This window comes from Balearica regulorum, chromosome 35 (assembly GCF_011004875.1).
Source record: "Balearica regulorum gibbericeps isolate bBalReg1 chromosome 35, bBalReg1.pri, whole genome shotgun sequence".
Taxonomy (NCBI): Eukaryota; Metazoa; Chordata; class Aves; order Gruiformes; family Gruidae; genus Balearica; species Balearica regulorum.
Genome location: NC_046218.1, coordinates 251,988 through 273,960, shown reverse-complemented (window position 1 = coordinate 273,960; position 21,973 = coordinate 251,988). Strand labels below are relative to the sequence as shown.

Here is a 21,973-nt window from a genome sequence, read left to right as displayed (position 1 = left end):
CCCCCCCCAACCATAGGGTACCCGGGGGGGTCGTGCAGCCCCTATAGAGCCCAGACCAGTCCATATGGCCCTATAGGCCCCCCCCAAACTGAGACATAAGGACGGGGCGGGGGGAGAATCAAAATCCTTTATTGTATCGTCACTAAAATCCACAGAAATGACATAAAACGGGGGGTGGGGGGGGGCATACGGGATCTGGGGGGGCCATATGGGATCTGGGGGGGCCATATGGGATTGGGGGGGGCTGTATGGGATCCGGGGGGGGCTGTATGGGATCCGGGGGGGGCTGTATGGGATCCGGGGGGGGCTGTATGGGATCCGGGGGGGCCCCTCGTAGAGCCCGGTAAAAGCGACAGCGTGATTCTACCTATAGCGGGGGGAGCCAGGGGCTTTCGGGGGGCACCCAAGAGTTTAGGGGGGGCACCCATGGGGGACCAAAGTGTTTGGGGGGGCACCCATGAGACCCGGGGGGGGGGAGCACCCACAGGCACCCAGGGGTTTGGGGAGGGCACCCAGGGGGAGCAAAGCGTTTTGGGGGGGCACCCACAGGCACGCAGGTGTCTGGGGCGGGGGGGGGGGGGGCCCCCATGGGGACCCTGGGGGGGGTGGGTGCACCCAGGTGGGGGTTTTTTTGGGGTGCAGGGGGGGGATCACTGCTCGTTGGGGTTGGGGTTGGCGTCGGGGTACTTGGTGAGGTCGAAAGTCAACACCTTGCTGATGACGCAATCACCTTGCTGCGGGGGGGGAAGAAAACAGTGGGGGGGTATTAAATCCAGGGGGGGTTTATTTACCCCCCCAGCCCCCCAAATTTACACCCACCCCCCCCCAAATTTACCCACCTCGGGGTAGACGCCGATGAGACTTTGGGCCTTGGTGTAAAATTCTTCCTTGAGGGAGATGACGATGGCTTGGAAATTAGCAGCCGATTGCTCCTTGATGTAGTTGGCCACCTGCGGGTACCCCAAAAAATGGAGGAAAAGACCCCAAAACGGGTCAAAAACCCCCAAAACGGGTCAAAAACCCCCCAAAACGGGTCAAAAAACCCCATAATCAGGGAGAAAAACCCCCAAAATAGGGAGAAACGTCACCCCGCGGCAGCGAAAAATCAGCCCGTCGAGGGTAAAAGTGGGGCTGGCGGAGGTGGAATTGACCCAAAGATGGTGAAAGTGGGGTGGGGGGACCCCCAAAATGAGATGGGGGAGCCCCAAAATGAGATGGGGAGCCCCAAAACGAGATGGGGGACACCCCAAAACCACCCCAAGATTGCAAGCGGAGGATCTAAAAATGGACCCTCGGACCCCAAATCCCCCGCTGTTGACCCCAAAAATGGAGCCAGGGATCCCCCAAATCTCCCCGGTGACCCCAAAAATGGACTCAGAGACCCCAAATCCCCCCTGGTGACCCCCAAAACAGACCCAGGGACCCCCAAAACTGCACCCAGGGACATCCAAGCCCCTCCAGGGACCCCCCCAAAACAGAGCAGGGACCCCAAAACTCCCAAGACCCCCCAAAAATCCCACAGGGTCCCCAAAATCCTTGAGGAGAGGGTCAAAATCCCTGTGGGGGGGTCCCCAAAATCCCTTTTTTTTTTGTGGGGGGTGTCCCCCCAAAATCCCACCTTCCCTATATTGGTGTTATCCAAGGCCGCGTCGATCTCATCCAACACGAAAAACGGGGCCGGTTTGTAACTGGAAAAAAGAGGGGGGGGCACGTGGATAAAAATGGGGTGGAACTCTTTAAGTGGGGGGGACACCCCAAAAAAAAGAGGGGGGGACACCCACCTGTGGATGGCGAAGAGGAGGGCGAGGGCGGCCACCGTTTTCTCACCCCCCGAAAGATTATCCATGGGGCGGAAACGTTTGCCGGGGGCTACGCAGTTGTAGTTGATGCCGTCCAGGTAGGGCTCCTCGGGGTTTTCGGGGCCCAAAAAAGCCTGGGGGGGGGGAAGGGGGGGATTTTGGGGTGACGGGGGGTGATGGGGAGGGCGCTACGGGGTCCCCACGTCCCGCGGGGAGGGGAGACGGGGTGGGGGGGGCGGGTGGGGAGAGGGGCTGCGGGGAGGGAGGGGGGCAGGTGAGTATGTGGGGGGGGGGTGAGCGTGTGTGGGGGGGTGAGCGTGCAAGGGGGGGGTGAGCGTGCAAGGGCGGGGGTGAGCGTGCAAGGGCGGGGGTGAGCGTGCAAGGCCTCGTGAGAGGGTGGGGGGGAGCGGTTGAGGTCCCCAGTGAGGCTGGGGGTGATGGTGCAAGGCGGGGGCGAGGGCGTAAGGTCCCATACAAGGCCAGGGGTGAGCGTGCAAGGGCCTGTGCAAGGCCGGGGGTGAGTGTGCAAGGCTACAGGGGTGTAAGACGCAGTGGAGGAGGCTGAGGGTGAGCGTGCAAGGCCCTATGTGAGGCTTAGGGTGAGCGTGCAAGGTCCGGGGCGGGGGTGTGTGTGCAAGAGGCACCAGGGGAGGCTGGGGGTGAGCGTGCAAGGCCGGGTTGGCCGTGTAAGGCTCTGTGCGAAGCCGAGGGGGAGCGAGCGTGCAAGGCCGAGGGCGAGCCCGGAGGCGACCGGCCGAACCCAAGGGCCGACCGTACAAACCCCCTTACACGAGAACAGGAGGGTCCTCGTGCGAGGCGGCCCTCGTGCGAGGGGTCCTCGTGCGAGGTACCTGGGCGCTGCTGTTGCGGGAAAGGGCCTTGTAGATCTCGTCGATGTTGGTGGCGACGGACTCGAAGCAGGCGTTGAAGCGGTCGAAGCGTTCCTTCTTCATCTGCTCGAAGGCTTGCTTCGCCTTCTTCGCACGCTTCCGCGCCGCCTCGAACTCTGGGGGGGGGGGACAGAAACGACGGGGTGACGACGGGGTGACGACAGGGGGGAACGGGGACATCGGGGGGTCGGGGACATGGGGGGGACGAGGACATGGCCCCCGCCGTGGCGCGCAGCTAAAATACGGCTGGGTTTGGGTCGTGTGTGTGTTGTTCCCCCCCCGCCGCCTCGTGTCATCCCAGTGTCCCCCGTGTCCTCCTGGTGTCCCCCCACCCTTGGTGTCCCCACGTCCCTGGTGTCCCCACGTCATCCCAGTGTCCCCATGTCCCCCTGGTGTCCCCACGTGCTCCAGTGTCCCCATGGTGTCCCCATGTGTCCTCCTGCTGTCCCCCCATCCCTGGTGCCCTCACATCAGCCCGGTGTCCCCACATCCCCTCAGTGTCCCCACGTCCCCTCGGTGTCCCCACATCCTCCTGCTATCCCCTCCCATCCCTGGTGCCCCCACATCAGCCTGGTGTCCCCCCCCATCCCCTTGGTGTCCCCACGTCCCTGGTGTCCCATCAGCCCAGTGTCCCCCATGTCCCCTTGGTGTCCCCCCAGCCCCTCAGTGCCCCCACATCCCTGGTGTCCCCATGTCAGCCCGGTGTCCCCCACGTCCCCCTCAGTGTCCCCCTGTCCCTGGTGTCCCCCCACATCCCCTTGGTGTCCCCCCGTCCCTGGTGTCCCCCCAGCCCCTCAGTGCCCCCACGTCCCCCCGGTGCCCCCCCACGTCCCCCCGGTGCGTGTCCCCACCGTCCGACGTCTCCTGGAACTTATCCCGCACGCTCTCCAGCTTCTCCATGGCCTTCATGTTGGGGGCGGCGATGCGCTGCAGGACGCTCTGCTGCTCCGTCAGCCGCTGCTGCAGCTGGTTCATCTCCTGCCGGATCTCCTCCTCCGCCTGTGCGTCCTGGGGGGGCGGGGCCTCGCATCGGGGGCGGGGCCTAACGGGGTGGGGCGGGGCCTAATGGGGCAGGGCGGGGCCTAACGGGGTGGGGCGGGGCCTAATGGGGCGGGGCCTAACGGGGCGGGGCGGGGCCTAACGGGGTGGGGCCGGGCTCCACCCTGCTGCCACCCCAGGGAACCCGAATGGGACTCTATGGGGTGGGGGCGTGGCCTCAGCCAAGGGGGGCGTGGCCTCAGCCAAGGGGGGCGTGGCCTCAGCCAAGGGGGGCGTGGCCTGAGGCAGCTGGGGGTGGGGTTATCAATAGGCCACACCCACCCCAGCCTGGCCTGCCTTATGGGGAAGGGAGAGGGTGGGGCTTGATATGGTAATGAGGGGGTCAGAGTGGGCGGGGCTAGCAGCAGAGTGGAAGGCGGTGGTGCCTGAAGGGAGTGGGAGGGGCCTGAAGGGAGTGGGAGGGGCCTGAAGGGAGTGGGAGGGGCCTGAAGGGAGTGGGAGGGGCCAGCATTAAAGGGCCAGCGCACCTTGAGCTCCTCAGGCAGGTCACTGTAGTCGATCTCGATCAAGGCCTCACGGGCGTAGAGGCTGGAGGTGCGTTGGGAGCTGCTCACCGGCTCCTCCCCGGCCGGGCCGCCCTTGGAGGGGGGGACAAAAGGGGGGTCAGGGTGGTCCCCGGGCCCCCTCATGACCCCCCCCCCCCCCAAACCCCTGCCCCGGCCCCACCTCCTCCTGGCTGATGTCGTCCATGGTGCCCTTGGAGAGGGGCAGCTTGATATCCTGCATCTTGCAGGCCTGCAGCAGGTTGTGGCGGTCGCTGCGCTTCTGCTCCAGCTTTGTCTCGATGGCCGTCACCTCCTTCTGCAGGTGCGTCATCTCCCTGCGGGACGGGGGGGTGGGTGTCAGGCCTGTCTGGCCCCGCCCACAGGGCCCCTAGCCCCACCCATGAGCCCTCACTCCCCAATATACTATTAGCCCCACCCACAAACCCCTTAGCCCCACCCACTCACCCTTAACCCCACCACAATCCCTTTAGCCCCTCCCATACACTATTAGCCACACCCACAAAGCTCCCAAGCCCCTCCCATGACCCCTCAGCCCCACCCACAAGCCCCTTAGCCTCACCTACCACACGCCACTCATGCCAGCCACCACCAATCACATACTAGCTCCCGCCCCCCAAGGCTCGAGGCCCTGCCCCCCAAGGCTCGAGGCCCCGCCCCCCAAGGCTCGAGGCCCCGCCCCCCAAGGCTCGAGGCCCCGCCCCCCAAGGCTCGAGGCCCCGCCCCCCAAGGCTCGAGGCCCCGCCCCCCAAGGCTCGAGGCCCCGCCCCCCAAGGCTCGAGGCCCCGCCCATCTGCCAGCTCCACCCCCTGGGCTTGAGGCTCCACCCCCAGAGCTCTAGCCCCACCCCCAGGGCTCCTCCCTCCCCATACCCCCCCTTAATCCCCAGGCCCCACCCCCAGCCCCACCCATCCCTTAGCCCCACCCCCACTTGTTGGCCCCACCCCCACCCTTAGCCCCGCCCCCAGCCCCGCCCTCACTTGTTGGCCCCGCCCCCAGCCCCACCATCACATGTTGGCCCCACCCCCACCCTTAGCCCCACCCCCCAGCCCCGCCCTCACTTGTTGGCCCCGCCCCCACCCTTAGCCCCACCCCCACTTGTTGGCCCCGCCCCCACCCTTAGCCCCACCCCACTTGTTGGCCCCACCCCCACCCTTAGCCCCACCCCCGGCCCCACCCTCACTTGTTGGCCCCACCCCCACCCTTAGCCCCGCCCCCGGCCCCACCCTCACTTGTTGGCCCCGCCCCCACCCTTAGCCCCGCCCCCGGCCCCACCCTCACTTGTTGGCCCCGCCCCCACCCTTAGCCCCGCCCCCAGCCCCGCCCTCACTTGTTGGCCCCGCCCAGCTTCTTGCGGATCTCGTCCATCTCGTGGTTCTTGTCGTTGACCTCGGACTTCTTGGCCAAGTGCTGGTTCTTCAGGTCCTGCAGCTGCGCCATCGTCTCGTCGATGATCTTCATGTGACGCTGCTCCTCCTGCCGCCGCCGCCACGGGTCACCCGTCACCCTTCGCCAGCCACGCCCCTTCCCCAAAACACCCGCCCGCGTCCCCCCGTCGTCCCCGTCCCCCCGACCTTCTTCAGCTTCTCGATCTCGGCCTCGTCCTTCCGCACGCTCTGCTCCCACATCAGCACCTTCTCCTGGTCTTCCCGCAGCTGGTTACGTTCGAAATCCAGCTGGATCCCCAGCCGCGTCTTCTGGTTCTCGAATTCCAACCTAAAAACGAGGGCGCCCGAGATTTTGGGGGGAGGGGGGGGTCCTCGAGATGGTGGGGGTGGTCCCCAAGACGTTGAGGAGGTCCTCAAGACATTGAGAAGGTCCCCAAGGCATTGACGAGGTCCTCAAGATGTTGAGGAGGTCCCCAAGACATCAAGGAGGTGCCCAAGACACCCCATAGGCTCATGGGGGGCCAGGCACGCCCCGTCACAGATTTGGGGGTCCCCTAGGGGTCCGTGTGTCCGTGTCCCCCCCCGCCCCTTCAAGGTTTTGGGGATCCCCTTTACCTCTTCTTGGCGATCTCGTTCTGCCTCTTGACTTTCTCCTCCTCGAACTCCCGGATGTTCCTGACCCCGATTTCGCGGCAAAATTCCTCAAACACTTCGTCCTCCACCTAAAGCGGGGAAATGACATCAGAACAAAAAAGGGGCTCCCCAAAATCCCTGCACTCATGGCAGACACCCCCCCCCCCCAAAAAAAATAACCCAACCCCCACCTGGTTCATTTTCTCCTTCAGATCTTTCATCTCCCGCTCCCGGCCCTGGATAATTCTCTTGATATCGTTAATGCGAGGCCCAAAATTGGCCAATTCGCTCTCGAGTTTCGACTTCTCCTGCGTGGAGGTGGAAAAACGGGGGTCAGATGCTGGGGACCCCCCCCCATGCACCCCAAAATCCCCCCCCGGAATCACATAATCCCAAAAAACCACCCAGGAGGAAAGCATACAGTTTCCATAAATCCCCCCCAAAACCAATCGCTTTAACGTTCGGAACGGCCAAGGACACCCCCCACCCCACCCCGTGACACCCCCAAAACCAGCGTAATCCCCCCCCAAAACTGGGGGTACCTGGAGGTTGAGGGCGAGGTGACGGGTTTTCGTCTGCTCCAGGTCGCTCTGCGAATATTTGAGGCGCATTTGGAGACCGTGGGCTTGGGATTGGACTTGGCGCAGCTCGGCTTCCTTCCTCTTCGCCTTCATCTGCTCCTGGGGGGGGAAAAGGGGGTGGGGGGGGGGAAAAGGGGGGTGAGGGGGGGTTCACCCGACCCACAACGCCCAGGGATAGAGACTGTGCTTGGTTTTGGGGGTCTGTAACGTTGTTTTGGGGGTTCAGCCTTGCCCCTCGGAGAGGAAGCCCCGAAATGTTTGAGACAAAGAAAGTTTGGGGGGTGTGTGGGGGGAAAGTAGAAGTTTTGGGGTCTGAAAGCGGGGAAAAAGGAGCGGGTTTAGGGCCAAAAGGAGCCTCGGCGGGTGCTGACGCAGCTGGAAGGAGTTTGGGGGTTCCCAGGGGTTCTGGAGAACGCTAAACACCCCCCCCCCCCCCAAAAAAAAAAAGGGGGGGGGGGATTCCCACCTTGAGCTCCTCCGTCAGCCGTTCCTTCTTCTCCTTCAGTTTATCCACCGCTTTCTCGTCCCACCGACGGGCTTTGGCTTTCAGATCGCTGGCGCCCCCCGAAATCACCCCCGATTTTTGGAAGAGGGTCCCGTCCAACGCCACCGTCTGCGGATTTAACGCAAGAAAAAACAAAACAAAACAAAAAACCCCCCAAAAAAAGAAGTTTGCGGGGGGGGGATGTGTGGTGTAAGGAGAATTTTAGGATATTTAAGGAAATATCGAGGAAAAAGGAAAGGGGGGGGGGAAGGAAAGGCGGGGAACCCCCACTTTGTGTCGCTGGTGCCCCCCGAAAGCGATGCGGCGGGCGTCCTCCACGTTGTCGCAGACCAGGGCGTTGCCGCAGGCGTATTGAAGGGCTTTTTTGATGTGGGGGGGTTCGTATCGGATCACGTCGATCACCAGCTTCGCACCCTTCAGCTCCCGTAGCTTCTCGTCCGTCGGCTTTACCTGCGGACCGAGAAAGAGGGGTTCAACGGGGGCCCCCCCCCCCAAAAAATATAAGAATTCCGGGGATGGATGCGAGTCTCAGGGGGATTCGATAGGGATCCACAAAACCCCAGGGAAGGGCGGTGAGCCCCAAGGCTCACCAAACTGTGGGGATGGCCACGAGTCTTGGGGGGGTTCAACAGAGCCCCCCAAAACCCAAGGGGTGGCCACAGGTCACAGAGAGTTAAATGGGGACCCCCAAAACCCCAAGGAGAGCCCTAAGCCCCTAGGGATTAAATAGGGACCCCCAAAACCCTGGAGAGGGCTCTGAGCCCCAAGGGGTCAAATGGGGGGACCCCAAAACCCCAGGGAGGGCTCTGAGCCCCAAGGGATTAAAAGGGGACCCCCAAAAACCCTGGGGAGGGGCTCTGAGCCCCTAGGGGTTAAATGGGGGGGACCCCAAAGCCTTGGAAGGGCCCTGAGGGCTTAAACTGGGGCTCCCCAAAACCCCAAAGAAGACCCTGAGCCCTGCACAGTTACATGGGGGGCCGCCCCAAAATCCCTCGCAGGACCCTGAGGGGTTGAGCAGGGGCCCCCCAAATCCTTTCCAGCACCCTGAGGGGTTGAACAGGGCCCCCCCAAACCCCCAAGAAACACCCCGAGGAGTTACACAGGGATATCCCCCCCGCAAAGACCCTCCAGCACTTCTCGGGGAGCCCCGCCACCCTAAAAACGGGGCGCGGGGGGGGGGCGTACCCCTCACCCCACCTCCAGATAATCGAGGGGCAGGAAGGTTTCGGGCTCCCCCCGCTGCTCCTTGATGTACTGGATACAATCGCGCCCCGTTTTTTCCGAATCCACGATGATAGCGTCCATGTTTTTCCCCAAAACTTTGGTCACGGCGATCTGATATTTTTTCTGCGTGGGTTGGCATAGATCGATGAGGCGACCGTACTATAAAAAAAAGAAATAATACAAATTATCCCCCAAATGGCCCCAAAATAATAGATGTGGATTAAAATCGAGCAGCCGGGATAGAGCGGGAATATTCGGACTCACCACGGAGCCCGGATAAAGGCGTTTGATGCTGTCCATGATTTCGGCTTTACGTTGCTGGCGGCTGCTCTCCTGTCGGTCGATGCGAGCGTCCCCGAGTTGTTCCATCACCTGGTTCAGCTCCTTGTTGATCTCGTCGATGCGACGTTTGGCCAGTTCGACTTCTTCCGTTAATTCTCCTTCCAGGCGTTTCTGTTCCTCCAGGGATTGCCTGGGGACGGAAATTGGGGGACGAGGGATGTCTCAGGGTCTGACTTGAGAGGGGGGAGATGGGGGATGCCTTGGGGGGGCTGCGGGGACGGGGGACACCTCGGGGACGGGGGACACCTCGAGGGGTGCCCCTGGGGTGTGGGGACGGGGGACACCTTGGGGGGTGGAGGGATGGGGGTTTGGGGAGGGGGGACACCTCAGGGGGTGCCCCAGGGGCGTGGGGATGGGGTTCGGGGACGTGGGACACCTCGGGGGGCTGTGGGGATGGGGTTCGGAGATGGGGGACACCTCGAGGGCTGCAAGGACGGGGGTTTGGGGACGGGGGACACCTCGGGGGCTGCCCCAGGGGCATGGGGATGGGGGTTCAGGGACAGGGGACACCTCGGGGGGTGCAGGGATGGGGGTTCAGGGACGGGGCCAGGTCTCACTTGCTGGTGGCGATGTACTCCTCCAGCTTCTCGATGCGCTTCTGGTTCTCCTCGATCTCCCGCAGCTTCTGCTTGATCTTGGCCTGGGGGCGAGAAAGGGCTGAGGAGGGCGGGTCTGGGGGAGCTTTGGGGGGGTCTGGGGGAGCTTTGGGGGGGTCTGGGGGAGCTTTGGGGGGGTCTGGGGGAGCTTTGGGGGATCCCCCAAGCCTCACCTCGGTCTCCACCTTCTTCCTCTCCTCCAAATCCAACCGATCCTGGTCGGCTTTCTGATCCCGGTTGAATTTTTCCAGCTCCTGGGCCAAGGTGGCGGCACGTTTGCTGGCCTCCTCCTTCAGCCGGTGATATTTCTTCACCTGAGGGAGAAAAACGGGGTGAAGACAGGGGGTCCCCCAAATTTACAAAGGGTCGGGGGGGAGAAGCAAGACGAGCCCTACCTGGTTCTCCTCCAACGTCAAGTCGCGCCCTTGGCTCTGGCTCTCTTCTTCCATCCGTTCCTCGAATTCTTGCCGGGCTTTTTCCACCGACAACATTTCCTTCTCCAGCTCGTCCATGTCTCCTTTCCGTTTCTTGTACTGTTTCTGCGCATTCTGCAAAGATTTTTTAGCCGCTTCCAACTTTTTTATTTTATGAGAAGTGTTTTCCTTCGCTTTGATGTACTGGGGACGCTTCTGGTTTAGCTCCGAATCTTTCTCTCTGCAAAAAATTAACGGGGTGAGGGAAGCTCGGAGCTCGTTAACGAACCACGTCGACTTAGTTTTATTTTTTTGGGGGGTCTCACTTGATTTCTTTCTCGATCTGCTGCTGCTCCCTCATCATTTTTCCCAGCTCCTTCTTACGATCCTTCAGCTCGTCCTCCACCCGATCCATCCTTTTTTTATCTTTATCGATCTCCCGGTTTTTCAACCCTAATTCTTTATTCAACTTCTCGATTTCCGCTTCGTTATGATAAAGCTTAAAAAGCTGCAGCTGCACTTGAGCCCGAACCACCTCGTCTTTCAATCGCTGGTAACGATCCGCCTAACGAAACGGGGAGAAAAACAGGGGAAAAAAAATTAAAATTAGAGGGTTGGGGAGGGAAAAAGGGGGCGCGACACGGTTCGAGTCACCCCTCAAACCTCTTCTTTCTCCTGTTTGGCTTCTTTCCGCTCGGCGGCGATGTTTTTTTTGCGGTGATAATTAAATTGAGTGTCTTCCTCGGCTTTCACCATTTCTTTTTTTCTTTTGTCGTATTCTTGAGCCAATTCTCCCGAGCGGCTGATTTCCTCGAATAACGCCGTCCGTTCTTTGGGGTTCTTCATGGCGATGGATTCGACAGCGCCCTGAGAAATGAGATTTGGGGGGGGGCACCCCAAAAAAGAAGTTACAGGGCTCTGCCAGGTGTTTTCTTTGTGGAGGGGGAATGGGGGAGATGCACTCCCACTACTAAAGTTGCCCCCCCCCAAATTCTCACAGGGATTGAGGCCTGTTAGGGACACCCCTAAATGCCTCCTGGCCATAAAATCCCCCCAAAAGTCACATCGACCCCGCCTGAACCCACACATATCCCCCAAAACTCTCCCTAAAGCCCCCCAAAACCACACATCCCCCCCAAACCCACGCCAACTCACGTATTCCCCCCCCAAAATCCCCCCAAAACTCTCCCCAAAACCACTCGTACCCCCCAAAACCCACCCCAAACCCAGACGTACCCCCCATAAACCCTCCCTAAAGCCCCCCAAAACCCACCCCAAACCCACACATACCCCCAAACCCTCCCTAAAGCCCCCCAAAACCCACACATACCCCCCTAAACCCTCCCTAAAGCCCCCCAAAACCCTCCCTAAAGCCCCCCAAACTCACACATAAGCCCCCCAAACTCACACATAAGCCCCCTGAAACCCTCCCTAAAGCCCCCCCCGCCCCCATACCTGGAAGACGAGGAAATTCCTGGCCTTGATGAGGATCCCCAACTTCTCCAGCTCCTCGCTGTACTCGCTCAGCTGCACCACCCGGTTGTTGATCTTATACTCGGATGAGCTGCCTACGCCGGAATTTAGGGGCGTCAGAACATCCCGTTACCCCCCCCCCAAAACGCGACACCCTCCCCCCCAACGCGCGTCCCGTCGTCGTACCCACGATGACGCGGGCGAAGGTACGATCCTCGGCGCCTTCTTCGGAGTAAACCATGCTGACGAAAGCGCGGCTGGCAGCGGGTTTCCCCACGGGAGCTCCGTGGATCAGATCCCGAAGGGTTTTTACTCGCAGGTTACTCGTTTTTTCTCCCAGGACGAAGCTGATGGCGTCCATCAGGTTGGATTTACCTGTGGGGGGGGTGCACAGACACAAGAAAAGGGGTGAGGGACCCCAAGGGTTGAGGGGGGCGCTCAGGGATTTGAGGGGGACCCCAGGCAATGGGGGAACCCCAGGCAATGAGCAGGGGAGGCTGGAAGAAGGGGGAAAATCCTGCTGGAAGAGGGTGGGAAGAGGAAGGAAAAGTGGGGGGGGGTCCCCAAGGGTTGAGGGGGGGCTCAGGGATTTGAGGGGGACCCCAGGGATTTTGGGGGGGAGCCCAGGGAATTGGCAGGGGGGGAGGCTGGAAGAAGGGGGAATGGGGGAAAATCCTGCTGGAGTAGGGTGGGAAGAGGAAGCGGGGGGAAGGGTCCCCAAACTTGGGGGGGCCCCAGGGATTTGGGGGGGACCCCAGAGAATAAGAGGGGGAGGGAGAAGGAGGAACGGGGGTCACCCCCCCAAAAGGAGGGCAGGAGGAGGGAGGGGGGGTATTGGGTGAACCCCTGGGGGGTTACGGGATGGGGGGGACCCCTAGGACTTGGGGAGGGGGAACCCAGGAAACTCGGGTGGGGACCCCAGGGGATGGGGGGAACACCCCAGGGGATTGGGGTGGGGACCCCAGGGGATTGGGGTGGGGACACCCCAGGGGATTGGGGGGGGTGAGGGGGAGGCGGGAACGGGGTGACCCCCCCAAAAAAAAGGGCGGCAGGAGGGAGAGGGGGGTGCGGGATTGGGGGGGGACCCCAGGGATCCCCCCGCCCCCCCAAATGCCTCACGGCAAAACCCCTGAGACCCCCCCGGGACAGCAGCGGGGCCTGTGGGGCCTGCGGGGCCCACACCCCCCCCAATCCCCCAGGGCCTTACCGGATCCGTTAGGGCCGATAATGGCGGTGAACCTCCGGAAAGGCCCAATGATCTGCCGGCCTTTGTAAGATTTAAAGTTCTCGATCTCGATGAGCTTGAGGAAACCCATAACGGCGGCGGGTGAAGGGGGGGGAAACCGGGCCGGAGGAGGGGGGGGGGGGGAAGAACCGGCCCGGTACGGCGGCCGAGAGGGCGGGAAAAGCAGCGGTACGGCAGCCGCGAAGGGACACAACGCCCCCGCTCTTCGCCGATAGGCTCCCACCGCTGCCACTCTTTCCTTTTTTTTTTTTTATTCCCCGCCTCCCTGCGGTTTAGAGCGTTTCTATACGAGGCTCCGAGCCGCCGCGCCTCGTCGATAGGTTGACGCCGCTGTCACTCTTCGCTTTCTCCCCGCCTCCCTAGCGTCCCGTGGATTTGCACGCGAGGCTCCGCCCACCGCGCCCGTTGATTGGCCGCGTTGCGTGGGTTTATTTGCATGGAGCGTACCAAGGCGGGAGGGAAGGGGGGGGGAGGGAGAGGAAGGGAATGGGCCGTCCCGTTACCACGGGAACGCGCGGGGGGGAGTGGGAGGGAGGCGTCGCCATGGGAACGGCGGGGATGCGATGGGGGGTCAAAGGGCGCCCCAAAATTGGGGGGATTTTCGGCAAATATCCGGTTTATTGGTGATTCTTTTGGCACAGAGAAGCGGGGGGGGGTGTGACCCCTACCCCCTTGTCCCCCCCCACCCCCTTTACCCGCCCGGCGCCCCCCTCCCACCCCTCGCACGAGGGTTTGCACGAGGCCCAGTCGTGCAAGGGCCCTCCCCCCCAACTTTACACCACGAGCTCTCCATCCTCGTGCAAACCTCCCCGTACATCCTCGTGCGAAAACCCCCTTCCCCGTGCGAAAACCCCCTTCCCCGTGCGAGCCCTCGTGCACCCCGCGTCCCGCCAGGACCTCTCGACGCCCCACCCCCCACCCCCCGTCACGTCCTCGTGCGAGCCGCGCGACCCTCACCCAACCCCCCCCCCCCCCCGCTCTCAGCCCTCGCGCGAGCCCCCCGCGCCCCCTCGTGCGAGGCCCCCGTGCCCCGTCGTGCGAGGGCGGCAGGGGCACAGGATGCGGCCCATGGCGCGGGAGAGGCTGGTGCTGAAGGCGGCGTAGATCCAGGGGTTGGTGCAGCTGTTCAGGCTGGCCAGCAGCATCAGGATGGTGAAGGCGGGACCTGCCCACGGCACCCGACGTGAGGCGCAAGGTCCCCGTGTCCTCCACCCCGTCCCCACGTCCCCACGTCCATCCCCACGTCCCCATCTCCATCCCCACGTCCCCACGTCCCCACGTCCCCATCTCCATCCCCACGTCCCACGTCCCCACGTCCATCCCCACGTCCCCACGTCCCCATCCCCATGTCCCCGTGTCCATTGTCATGTCCCCACATCCCCACCCCATCCCCACGTCCCCATGTCCCCACGTCCCCACATCCCCCACCCCATCCCCACGTCCCGCACCCCATCCCCACGTCCCCACGTCCATCCCCACATCCCCACGTCCCCATCCCCATGTCCCCATGTCCCCATGTCCCCATGTCCCCCCCCCATCCCCACGTCCCCCACACCCCCCGTGTCATCCCCCCCCCCGTGTCCCCACGTCCCCCCTCACCTTCCACAGGCGCTTGAGGGTCCCACACCGCCCACAGCTGGGCGCAGAAGAAGGGGGCCCAGCACCCCACGTAGACGCCCAGCACCACCATCGCCATCCGGTGACTCTTGGCCCTCGCCCTTCCCAACCCTCCCCGTTGTCCCCGAGGTCCCAAAGCTCTGGTCACCGCCACCTGTAACCCACCCAACAAGACCGCCGGGGCCACCAAGACCGCCAAAGCCACCCAGGTGACGTAGGCGCGGGCGCCCCACGGTTGGATGAAGGTGGCCCAACAGTCTTTTTCGCCGGCCCCCACTTCCCGTTGACCAAAAATTCCCACCTGGGGCAACCCGAAGAGCAACGCCAAGGTCCAGGCGGTGGCCAGGGGACCCCAACGTCCCCGTGCCCGACCCACGGCCGAGCGCGTCCACCCCGCGGCAGACCGAGCCCACCTCGTGGCGGCCCATACCCAACCCACGGTGGCCCGTACCCAACCCAAGGTGACCCGTGCCCAACCCATGGTGGCCCGAGACCCCCCCGTGGTGGCCCAAGACCCCTCCATGGTGGCATGAGACCACCCTATGGTGGCCCATGCCCAACGCGTGGTGGCCCGAGACCCCCCTATGGTGGCCCGAGCCCCCCCTGTGGTGGCCCAAGACCTCCCCATGGTGGCTTGAGATCCCTCGGTGGTGGCTTGAGACCCCTCCACGGTGGCCTGTGACAAGGATGTTGGGGTGACATGGGGGTCTGGGGACACTGGGGGGGTGAGGGACGTTGGGGTGACACGTGGGGTTGGGGACATGGTGGTGGCATGGGGGGCTGGGGACATGGGGGTGCCATTGGGGCTTGGTGGCACCGGGGTGACATGGAGGGGTGGGGACATGGGGGTGACGTGGGGGTCCGGGGGTGTCGAGGTGCCACGGGGGGTTGGGGACATCAAGGTGCCATTGGGGCTTGGTGGCACCAAGGTGACATGGGGGTCTGGGGACACGGGGGTGACGTGGAGGGTTGGGGACACCAAGGTGATGTGGGGGTCTGGGGACACGGGGGTGACGTGGAGGGTTGGGGACACCAAGGTGACGTGGGGGGCTGGGGACACCAAGGTGACGTGGGGGTCTGGGGACACGGGGGTGACGTGGAGGGTTGGGGACACCAAGGTGACGTGGGGGGCTGGTGGGCACAGGGGGGACATTGGGGTGACGATGTCCTCGTTGTCCCCTTGTCCCCAGCACCCGGCGGGTTCCCACGTACCGTCCCAAGTGTCCCTGCGTCCCCACGCGCCGTCCCCGCTGTCCCCGTGTCCGCAGCACCCAACGGGTCCCCACGTCCCGTCCCTGATGTCATCGGTGCCCCCGTGTCCCCATCCCCAGCACCCAACGGGTCCCCATGTCCCATCCCTGGTGTCCCCACGTCCGTCTGCCCCATCCTTGGTGTCCCCAATGTCCCCACGTCCCCTGCACCCAATGGGTCCCTGCACCCCATCCTTGGTGTCCCCAATGTCCCCACGTCCCCATCCCCAGCACCCAACATGTCCTCGTGTCCCATCCTTGGTGTCCCCATGTCCTCCTGCCCCATCCCTGGTGTCCCCATGTCCTCGTGTCCCATCCTTGATGTCCCCAATGTCCCCACGTCCCCGTCCCCAGCACCCAATGGGTCCCTGTGCCCCATCCCTGGTGTCCCCACGTCCTCCTGCCCCATCCTTGGTGTCCCCACGTCCCCGTCCCCAGCACCCAACGTGTCCCCTCACCCCATCCCTGGTGTCCCCATGTCCTTGTGTCCCACCCTTGGTGTCCCCACATCCCCTCGCCCCATCCTTGGTGTCCCCGCGTCCTTCTGCCCCATCCTTGACATCATCGTTGTCCCCGCGTCCCCAGCACCCAACATGTCCCCTCACCCCATCCCTGACGTCATTGGCGTCCCCGCATCCCCAGCACCCACCGCGTCCCCTCGCCCCGTCCCCGACGTCGCCGCCGTCCCCACGTCCCCAGCACCCACCGCGTCCCCTCGCCCCGTCCCCGACGTCGCCGCCGTCCCCACGTCCCCAGCACCCACCGCGTCCCCTCGCCCCGTCCCCGCCGTCGCCGCCGTCCCCGCGGCCCCGCCGTCTCTCCCCGTCCCTTCCCCTCCCTTCGCTCCCCGCTCTCCGATGACGTCGTAGGGGTCTGCAGATGGCGCGGTGCCGGTCGTAGGCCATGGCCACGGCCACGTAGGCGGAGGCGAACATGGCCACCCCTTGGAGGTACTTGGTGACGCGACAAAGGACGTCGGGTCCCCGAAACCGGTCGGTGACGTCCCAGAGGAGTTGGGGGAGCACCTGTCCCCCCGCCACCCCCAAATCCGCCAGGCTCAGGTGACGTAAGTAACGACGTAACGGCGGCGCGGGGCGGTGGGGGGGGGTCCCCCGGCCCCCCGGCCCCCCCCGTTTCTGGTTCAAGGCCAGCAGGACCAGGACGTTGCCCCCCAAGGCCAAGGTCAGGACGACGGCCAGCACCCCAACTTCGGCGGCGGCCAAGGCGGCGTCACGGGGGGGCCAGGGGGTGCCCGAGGGGGCGGGGGGGGTCTGGGGGGAGGGGAGGGGGAGAGGGGGGTTAGGGGTGGGGGAGGGGCTGGGCTGGGGTGGGGGAGGGGGGTTTGGGGGCGAGGGGGGAGGGGCTGGGGGAGTTGGGGGGGTGGGGGGGTCTCAGAGGGGGAGGGGGGTTGGGGGGGAGGGGCTGGGAAAGGGGGGTTGGGGGGTCTGGGGGGGAGGGGGGGGTGGGGGAGGGGTTCTGTGGGGAGGGGGGGTTCGAGGGTGGGGGAGGGGGGACAGTGGGGGTTGGGGGGAGGGGGGAGGGGGTGGGGGAGGGGGTTTGGGGGGGTTGGGGGTGTCGGGGGGGTGGGGCAAGGGGGGCGAGGGGGAGTGGGGGGGTGAAAGGGGGGGTGGGTGTGTAAGGGGTGGGGGTGCAAGGGGGGGTGGGTGTGCAAGGGGGGGTGGGGGTGCAAGGGGGGGTGTGGGTGTGCAAGGGGGGGTGTGCAAGGGGGGGTGGGTGTGCAAGGGGGGGTGTGCAAGGGGGGGGGGGTGTGCAAGGGGGGGTGTGCAAGGCGGCCCCCCCCCGTGTCCCCGCGTACCTCCATGTCTGCCGGGGGCCCTGAAGGGGTTTTGGGGGTGGGTGGGGGGGGTGTGTCCCCCCCCCTCACACCAGTAAAGCCGGTCGCTGGCGGCACTGGGCGAAGCCGTGGCGTACTGGGCAAACTGGGAGGGGGAAATCCGGGTACATCATCTCCCCCCCCCCCCCTTTTTTTTAAACCCACCCCCCCCCCGCTGCGGTATGACGTCATAGCCCGGGGGGGTGCGCGCGCGTCATTAAATTCTTTCCTCATTCCCCAAAAATCTCGATAAGGGGAACTGGGGCCCATAAAGGTTTATTGTCCGGAACTGGGAGAACTGGGAGAACTGGGGGGGGGGGGGGAGTGGGGGGGGAGGGGAATTAGGGGGGTCCCCGGGGTTTTTTGGGGGGGGGGGGGTTTGGGGGGTCCCTGAGGGGTTTTGGGGGGTCCCTGGGGGGTTTGGGGGGTCCCAGGGGGTTTTGGGGGGGTCCCAGGGGTTTTATTGGGGGGGCTGGGGGGGGGTTGGGGGGTCCCAAGGGTTTTTTTGGGGGGGGCTGGGGGGGTTTTGGGGGGTCCCTGGGGATTTTGGGGGCGTCTCTGGGGGGTTTTGCGGGGTTCCTGAGGGTCTTTTCGGGTGGTCTCTGGGGGGTTTGGGGGAGTCCCCAGGCGGTTTGGGGGGTCTCTGAGGGGTTTTGGGGGGTCCCTGGGGATTTTGGGGGGTCCCTGAGGGGTTTTGGGGGTTCTGGGAGGTCCCTGAGGGGGTTTTGGGGGGTCCCTGGGGATTTTGGGGGGTCTCTGGGGGGTTTGGGGGGGTCCCCGGGGTTTTTTTTGGGGGGGAATCTAGGGGGGTTGGGGGGGGTCCCTGAGGGTTTTGGGGAGTCCCTGGGGGGTTTGGGGGGTCCCAGGGATTTTTGGGGGTCTCTGGGGGGTTTTGTGGGGTCCCAGAGGGTTTTTTTGGGGGGCTGGGGGGTTTTGTGGGGTCCCTGAGGGTTTGGGGGGGGGATCTAGGGGGGGGTTGTGGGGGTCCCTGGGGATTTTGGGGGGTCCCTGAGGGGTTTTGGGGGGCCCCTGAGGGTTTTGGGGGGGTCTCTGGGGGTTCTTGGGGGTGTCCCTGGGGTTTTGGAGTGTCCCTGGGGGGGGGTTGGGGAGCGCTGCTGGGTTTTTTTTGGGGGTACATCTGGGGTTTTTGGGGTACCCCCGGGGGTTTTGGGGTGTCCCCGTAGTTTTGGGGTACCCCCGGGGTTTTGGGGAGGTTCCCTGGATGGTTTTTGGGGTGTCCCCGAGGTTTTGGGATGTCCCTGAGGGGGTTTTGGGGGGCGCTGCCGGGTTTTTTGGGGGTACATCTGAAGGTTTTGGGGTCCCCCCGTGGTTTTGGGGTCCCCCCGTGGTTTTGGGGGGGCCCTCAGGCCCGGACGGGGACCCCCCCCAAGCTGGAAGTGCTGACGCTCCCAGTCGCTCATGAGGGCGAAGTGGAGGGGCCGGCGGCAGGAGGAGCAGGAGGGGCCCGGGGGGGCGTCGCGGGGGAGCCCCAGGGCCCCCCAACACTGCGACAGCCGGTCTGGGGGGGGACACACAGGGTCAGCGGGGGGGGGGACGGGGACACGGGGGGACAGCCCCACCCCGAAAACGGCCCCATGGGGCCACATCACCCCCATGGCCCCCCCCATCCCCCCATCCCCCCCGTGTCCCCCCCATCCCCATCACCCCATCACCCCCCTGTCCCCCCATGTCCCCCCACCCCATCACCCCCCTGTCCCCCCATCACCCCTTATCCCTCCTCATGTCCCCCCCCGCAATGTCCCCTCCGTGTCCCCCCACATCCCCGTGTCCCCCCATCCCCATCACCCCCCATCTCCCTGTCACCCCCCGTCCCCCCCATGTCCCCACGTCCCCCCACGTCCCCCCATCCCCCCATCACCCCATCCCCCCCATGTCCCCCCATGTCCCCCAATGTCCCCCAATGTCCCCCCATGTCCCCACGTCCCCCCCAATGTCCCCCCCACGTCCCCCCATGTCCCCATGTCCCCCCCAATGTCCCCCCCAATGTCCCCCCATGTCCCCCATGTCCCCCCCAATGTCCCCCCTGTCCCCCCATCCCCCCCATATCCCCACGTCCCCCCAATGTCCCCCCCACGTCCCCCCCAATGTCCCCCCCCCGTCCCCCCTGTCCCCGCCATGTCCCGCCGTGTCCCCCCCGCCCCCACCGGCCAGGTTCTCCATCATGGGGGGGCTGTGATGGGGGGTGGGCGCCAGCCTCAGCAGCTCCTGCCCGCGGGGGACGGTGGGGTGGTTGATGGCTTGGACGTACAACCCGTGGTCCTCCAACAACAACCGGCTCAGCCGCGTGTTGGCCTCCGCGTCCCCCACCTGCACCCCAAAAAAAACCCCAAAAAACCCCAACAAACCCCCCCCCCGTCATCATCAGCCACCCCAAAAAACCATCAACCCCTCCCCCAAAATAATAATTTAAAATCAATAATTTTACCCGCACGGGGACGATGTGGCTGGGACACGGTAGGACGGGCAACCCCCGGTCCTTCAACAGCAAGCGGAGATGTTTGGCGTGTCGTTGGTGAGTCCGTCGGAGCACCCCGCCTTCGGGTCCCCCCAAAATCCGGAGGGACGCCAACGCCCCCGCCGCCACGGCCGGGGGTAACGCCGTGGTGAAGATGAACCCGGCGCCCAACGACCGGACGGCGTCCACCAAGGCGGCGTTGCCGGCGATGTAACCCCCCACCGAACCCACCGCCTTCCCTGCGGGGAAATTGGGGGGGTCAGGGAGCCCCCAAATACTGCTGTACCCCCCTATGGGACCTATGGACCCCCCCGTACCCCCACAGACCCCCCCGTACCCCCATAGACCCCCTGTACCCCCATAGCCCCCCCTGTGCCCCTATAGACCCCCCGTACCCCCATAGACCCCCCCTGTACCCCCACGGACCCCCCAGACCCCCCCGTACCCCTCTAGACCCCCCCGTACCCCCATAGACCCCCCCTGTACCCCCACGGACCCCCCTGACCCCCCCAGACCCCCCGTACCCCTCTAGACCCCTCCTGTACCCCCATAGACCCCCCTGCACCCCCAAACCCCCCATACACCCCGAATTCCTCCCATAGCCCCCAAACACCCCCCCAACCCCCCCAAATCCCTCCATACACCCCAAAATCCCCCTCAGGCCCCCCCAAACCCCCCATACACCCCAACACCCCCCTCCAGTGGGGACTTAGAGGGGCACAGGCACCCCAAAACCCCCCATGCACCCCAAAACCCCCCTCCAGTGCAAACTTAGGGGTGTGCAGGCACCTCAAACCCCCCCCAAACCCCCCATACACCCCAAAACCCCCCATGCACCCCAAAACCCCCCTCCAGTGCAAACTTAGGGGTGTGCAGGCACCTCAACCCCCCCCAACCCCCCATACACCCCAAAACCCCCCATGCACCCCAAAACCCCCCTCCAGTGCAAACTTAGGGGTGTGCAGGCACCTCAACCCCCCCCAACCCCCCATACACCCCAAAACCCCCCATGCACCCCAAAAAAACCCTCCAGTGGGGACTTAGAGGGGCACAGGCACCCCAAAACCCCCCAAAACCCCCCATACACCCCAAAACCCCCCTCCAGTGGGGACTTAGGGGGGTGCAGGCACCCCAACCCCCCCCCAAAATCCCCCTTTTCCCCCCCAAAAGCTTTTCCCACCCCTATTAGTGTCTAAACACCCCCCCACCCCCCCCCAAAAAAAATATTGAAAATTTTGGGGTGCTCACCCAAAGTGCCGGAGACGACGTCGACCTTGTGCATCACCCCGTCGCGCTCGGCGATGCCGGCCCCCCGCGCCCCGTAGAGCCCCACGGCGTGGACCTCGTCCACGAAAGTCAGCGCCCCGTGGGAGTGGGCGACGTCACACAGCGCTTCCAGGGGGGCGATGGAGCCTGGGGGGGGGGGGGAGAAAGTGGGGTACGGGGAGATTTGGGGGTTTGGGGGGGATTTGGGGGGGTTTGGGGGAGGTTTGAGGGGGGTTTGAGGGGGATTTGGGGGGGATTCAGGGAATTTGGGGGGGTTTGGGGGGATTTTGGGGGGATTTTGGGGGGATGTGGGGGGGTTTGAGGGGGATTTGGGGGGGTGAGGGAGATTTGGGGGGATTTTGGGGGATGTGGGGGGGTTTGAGGGAGATTTGGGGGGATTTTGGGGGGGTTTGGGGGGATTTGGGGGGGTTTGAGGGGGATTTGGGGGAATTTGGGGGGGTTTGGGGTTTTTTTGGGGGGGTTTGGGGAGATTTGGGGGGATGTGGGGGGGTTTGGGGGGGTTTGAGGGAGATTTTGGGGGGATTTTGGGGGGTTTGGGGGGCATATAGGGGGGATTTTGGGGGGGTTTGGGGGGATTTTGGGGGGATTTTGGGTATTTGGGGGGTTGGGGGGATTTTGGGGAGATGCGAGGGGATGTGGGGGGATTTGGGGGATTTTGGGGTGCATATAGGGGGATTTGGGGGGATTTGGGGTGGTTTGGAGTGGTTTGGGGGGATTTGGGGGGGGGGAATCCCAGGGACACCGTCAGGTTTTGGGGGTTCCCCCACTGACCATCCATGGAATGAACGGACTCGAAGGCGACGATTTTGGGGATCCCGGGGGGACTGCGCCCCAAAAGTTGATCCAGATGTTGGGGG

General features: G+C 64.4%; 3 protein-coding genes across 3 annotated transcripts; all 3 read right to left on the bottom strand.

Moving 5' to 3' along the window:
* Window positions 1–109: 109 nt before the first annotated feature.
* Window positions 110–12,811, bottom strand: SMC1A (structural maintenance of chromosomes 1A). The gene is made up of 26 exons (XM_075738703.1): window positions 12,614–12,811; window positions 11,593–11,781; window positions 11,389–11,501; window positions 10,597–10,800; window positions 10,260–10,498; window positions 9,916–10,174; window positions 9,694–9,834; window positions 9,482–9,564; window positions 8,847–9,054; window positions 8,556–8,741; window positions 7,629–7,808; window positions 7,320–7,466; window positions 6,815–6,952; window positions 6,464–6,580; window positions 6,255–6,361; window positions 5,826–5,967; window positions 5,582–5,727; window positions 4,415–4,568; window positions 4,216–4,326; window positions 3,541–3,697; window positions 2,651–2,805; window positions 1,782–1,933; window positions 1,619–1,688; window positions 840–950; window positions 309–734; window positions 110–244 (listed from the first exon to the last, which is right to left on the bottom strand). Exons 1-25 carry the CDS (start codon window positions 12,720–12,722, stop codon window positions 651–653), a joined length of 3,702 nt encoding a protein of 1,233 aa, XP_075594818.1. The 5' UTR covers window positions 12,723–12,811; the 3' UTR covers window positions 110–244; window positions 309–650.
* An 821-nt stretch (window positions 12,812–13,632) lies between these two features.
* On the bottom strand, window positions 13,633–15,422 carry AVPR2 (arginine vasopressin receptor 2). The gene is made up of 2 exons (XM_075738675.1): window positions 14,252–15,422; window positions 13,633–13,817 (listed from the first exon to the last, which is right to left on the bottom strand). Exons 1-2 carry the CDS (start codon window positions 15,420–15,422, stop codon window positions 13,633–13,635), a joined length of 1,356 nt encoding a protein of 451 aa, XP_075594790.1.
* A 2,896-nt stretch (window positions 15,423–18,318) lies between these two features.
* Window positions 18,319–21,967, bottom strand: LOC142599075 (5-aminolevulinate synthase, erythroid-specific, mitochondrial-like). Its single transcript, XM_075738674.1, has 5 exons — window positions 21,888–21,967; window positions 21,078–21,242; window positions 19,800–20,068; window positions 19,519–19,681; window positions 18,319–18,872 (listed from the first exon to the last, which is right to left on the bottom strand). The coding sequence occupies exons 1-5, from the start codon at window positions 21,892–21,894 to the stop codon at window positions 18,319–18,321; spliced, it is 1,158 nt and encodes a 385-aa protein (XP_075594789.1). The 5' UTR covers window positions 21,895–21,967.
* Window positions 21,968–21,973: the final 6 nt, after the last annotated feature.

What these genes read in the sequence shown, in the direction of transcription:
- SMC1A (XM_075738703.1), bottom strand. Translation starts at nt 12,722, where the DNA reads ATGGGTTTCCTCAAGCTCATCGAGATCGAGAACTTTAAATCTTACAAA. An exon ending in CCCGCAACAGCAGCGCCCAG is followed by an intron (nt 1,934 to 2,650) that starts GTACCTCGCACG and finishes CCCCCCCCCCAG; the next exon opens with GCTTTTTTGGGCCCCGAAAA. An exon ending in ATAACACCAATATAGGGAAG is followed by an intron (nt 951 to 1,618) that starts GTGGGATTTTGG and finishes GGGTACCCGCAG; the next exon opens with GTGGCCAACTACATCAAGGA.
- AVPR2 (XM_075738675.1), bottom strand. Translation starts at nt 15,422, where the DNA reads ATGTCCCCCCTGTGCCCACCAGCCCCCCACGTCACCTTGGTGTCCCCA. An exon ending in CCCTCAAGCGCCTGTGGAAG is followed by an intron (nt 13,818 to 14,251) that starts GTGAGGGGGGAC and finishes TGCCGTGGGCAG; the next exon opens with GTCCCGCCTTCACCATCCTG.
- LOC142599075 (XM_075738674.1), bottom strand. An exon ending in GCCACATCGTCCCCGTGCGG is followed by an intron (nt 19,682 to 19,799) that starts GTAAAATTATTG and finishes TTTGGGGTGCAG; the next exon opens with GTGGGGGACGCGGAGGCCAA. An exon ending in CATGATGGAGAACCTGGCCG is followed by an intron (nt 18,873 to 19,518) that starts GTGGGGGCGGGG and finishes GTCCCCCCCCAG; the next exon opens with ACCGGCTGTCGCAGTGTTGG.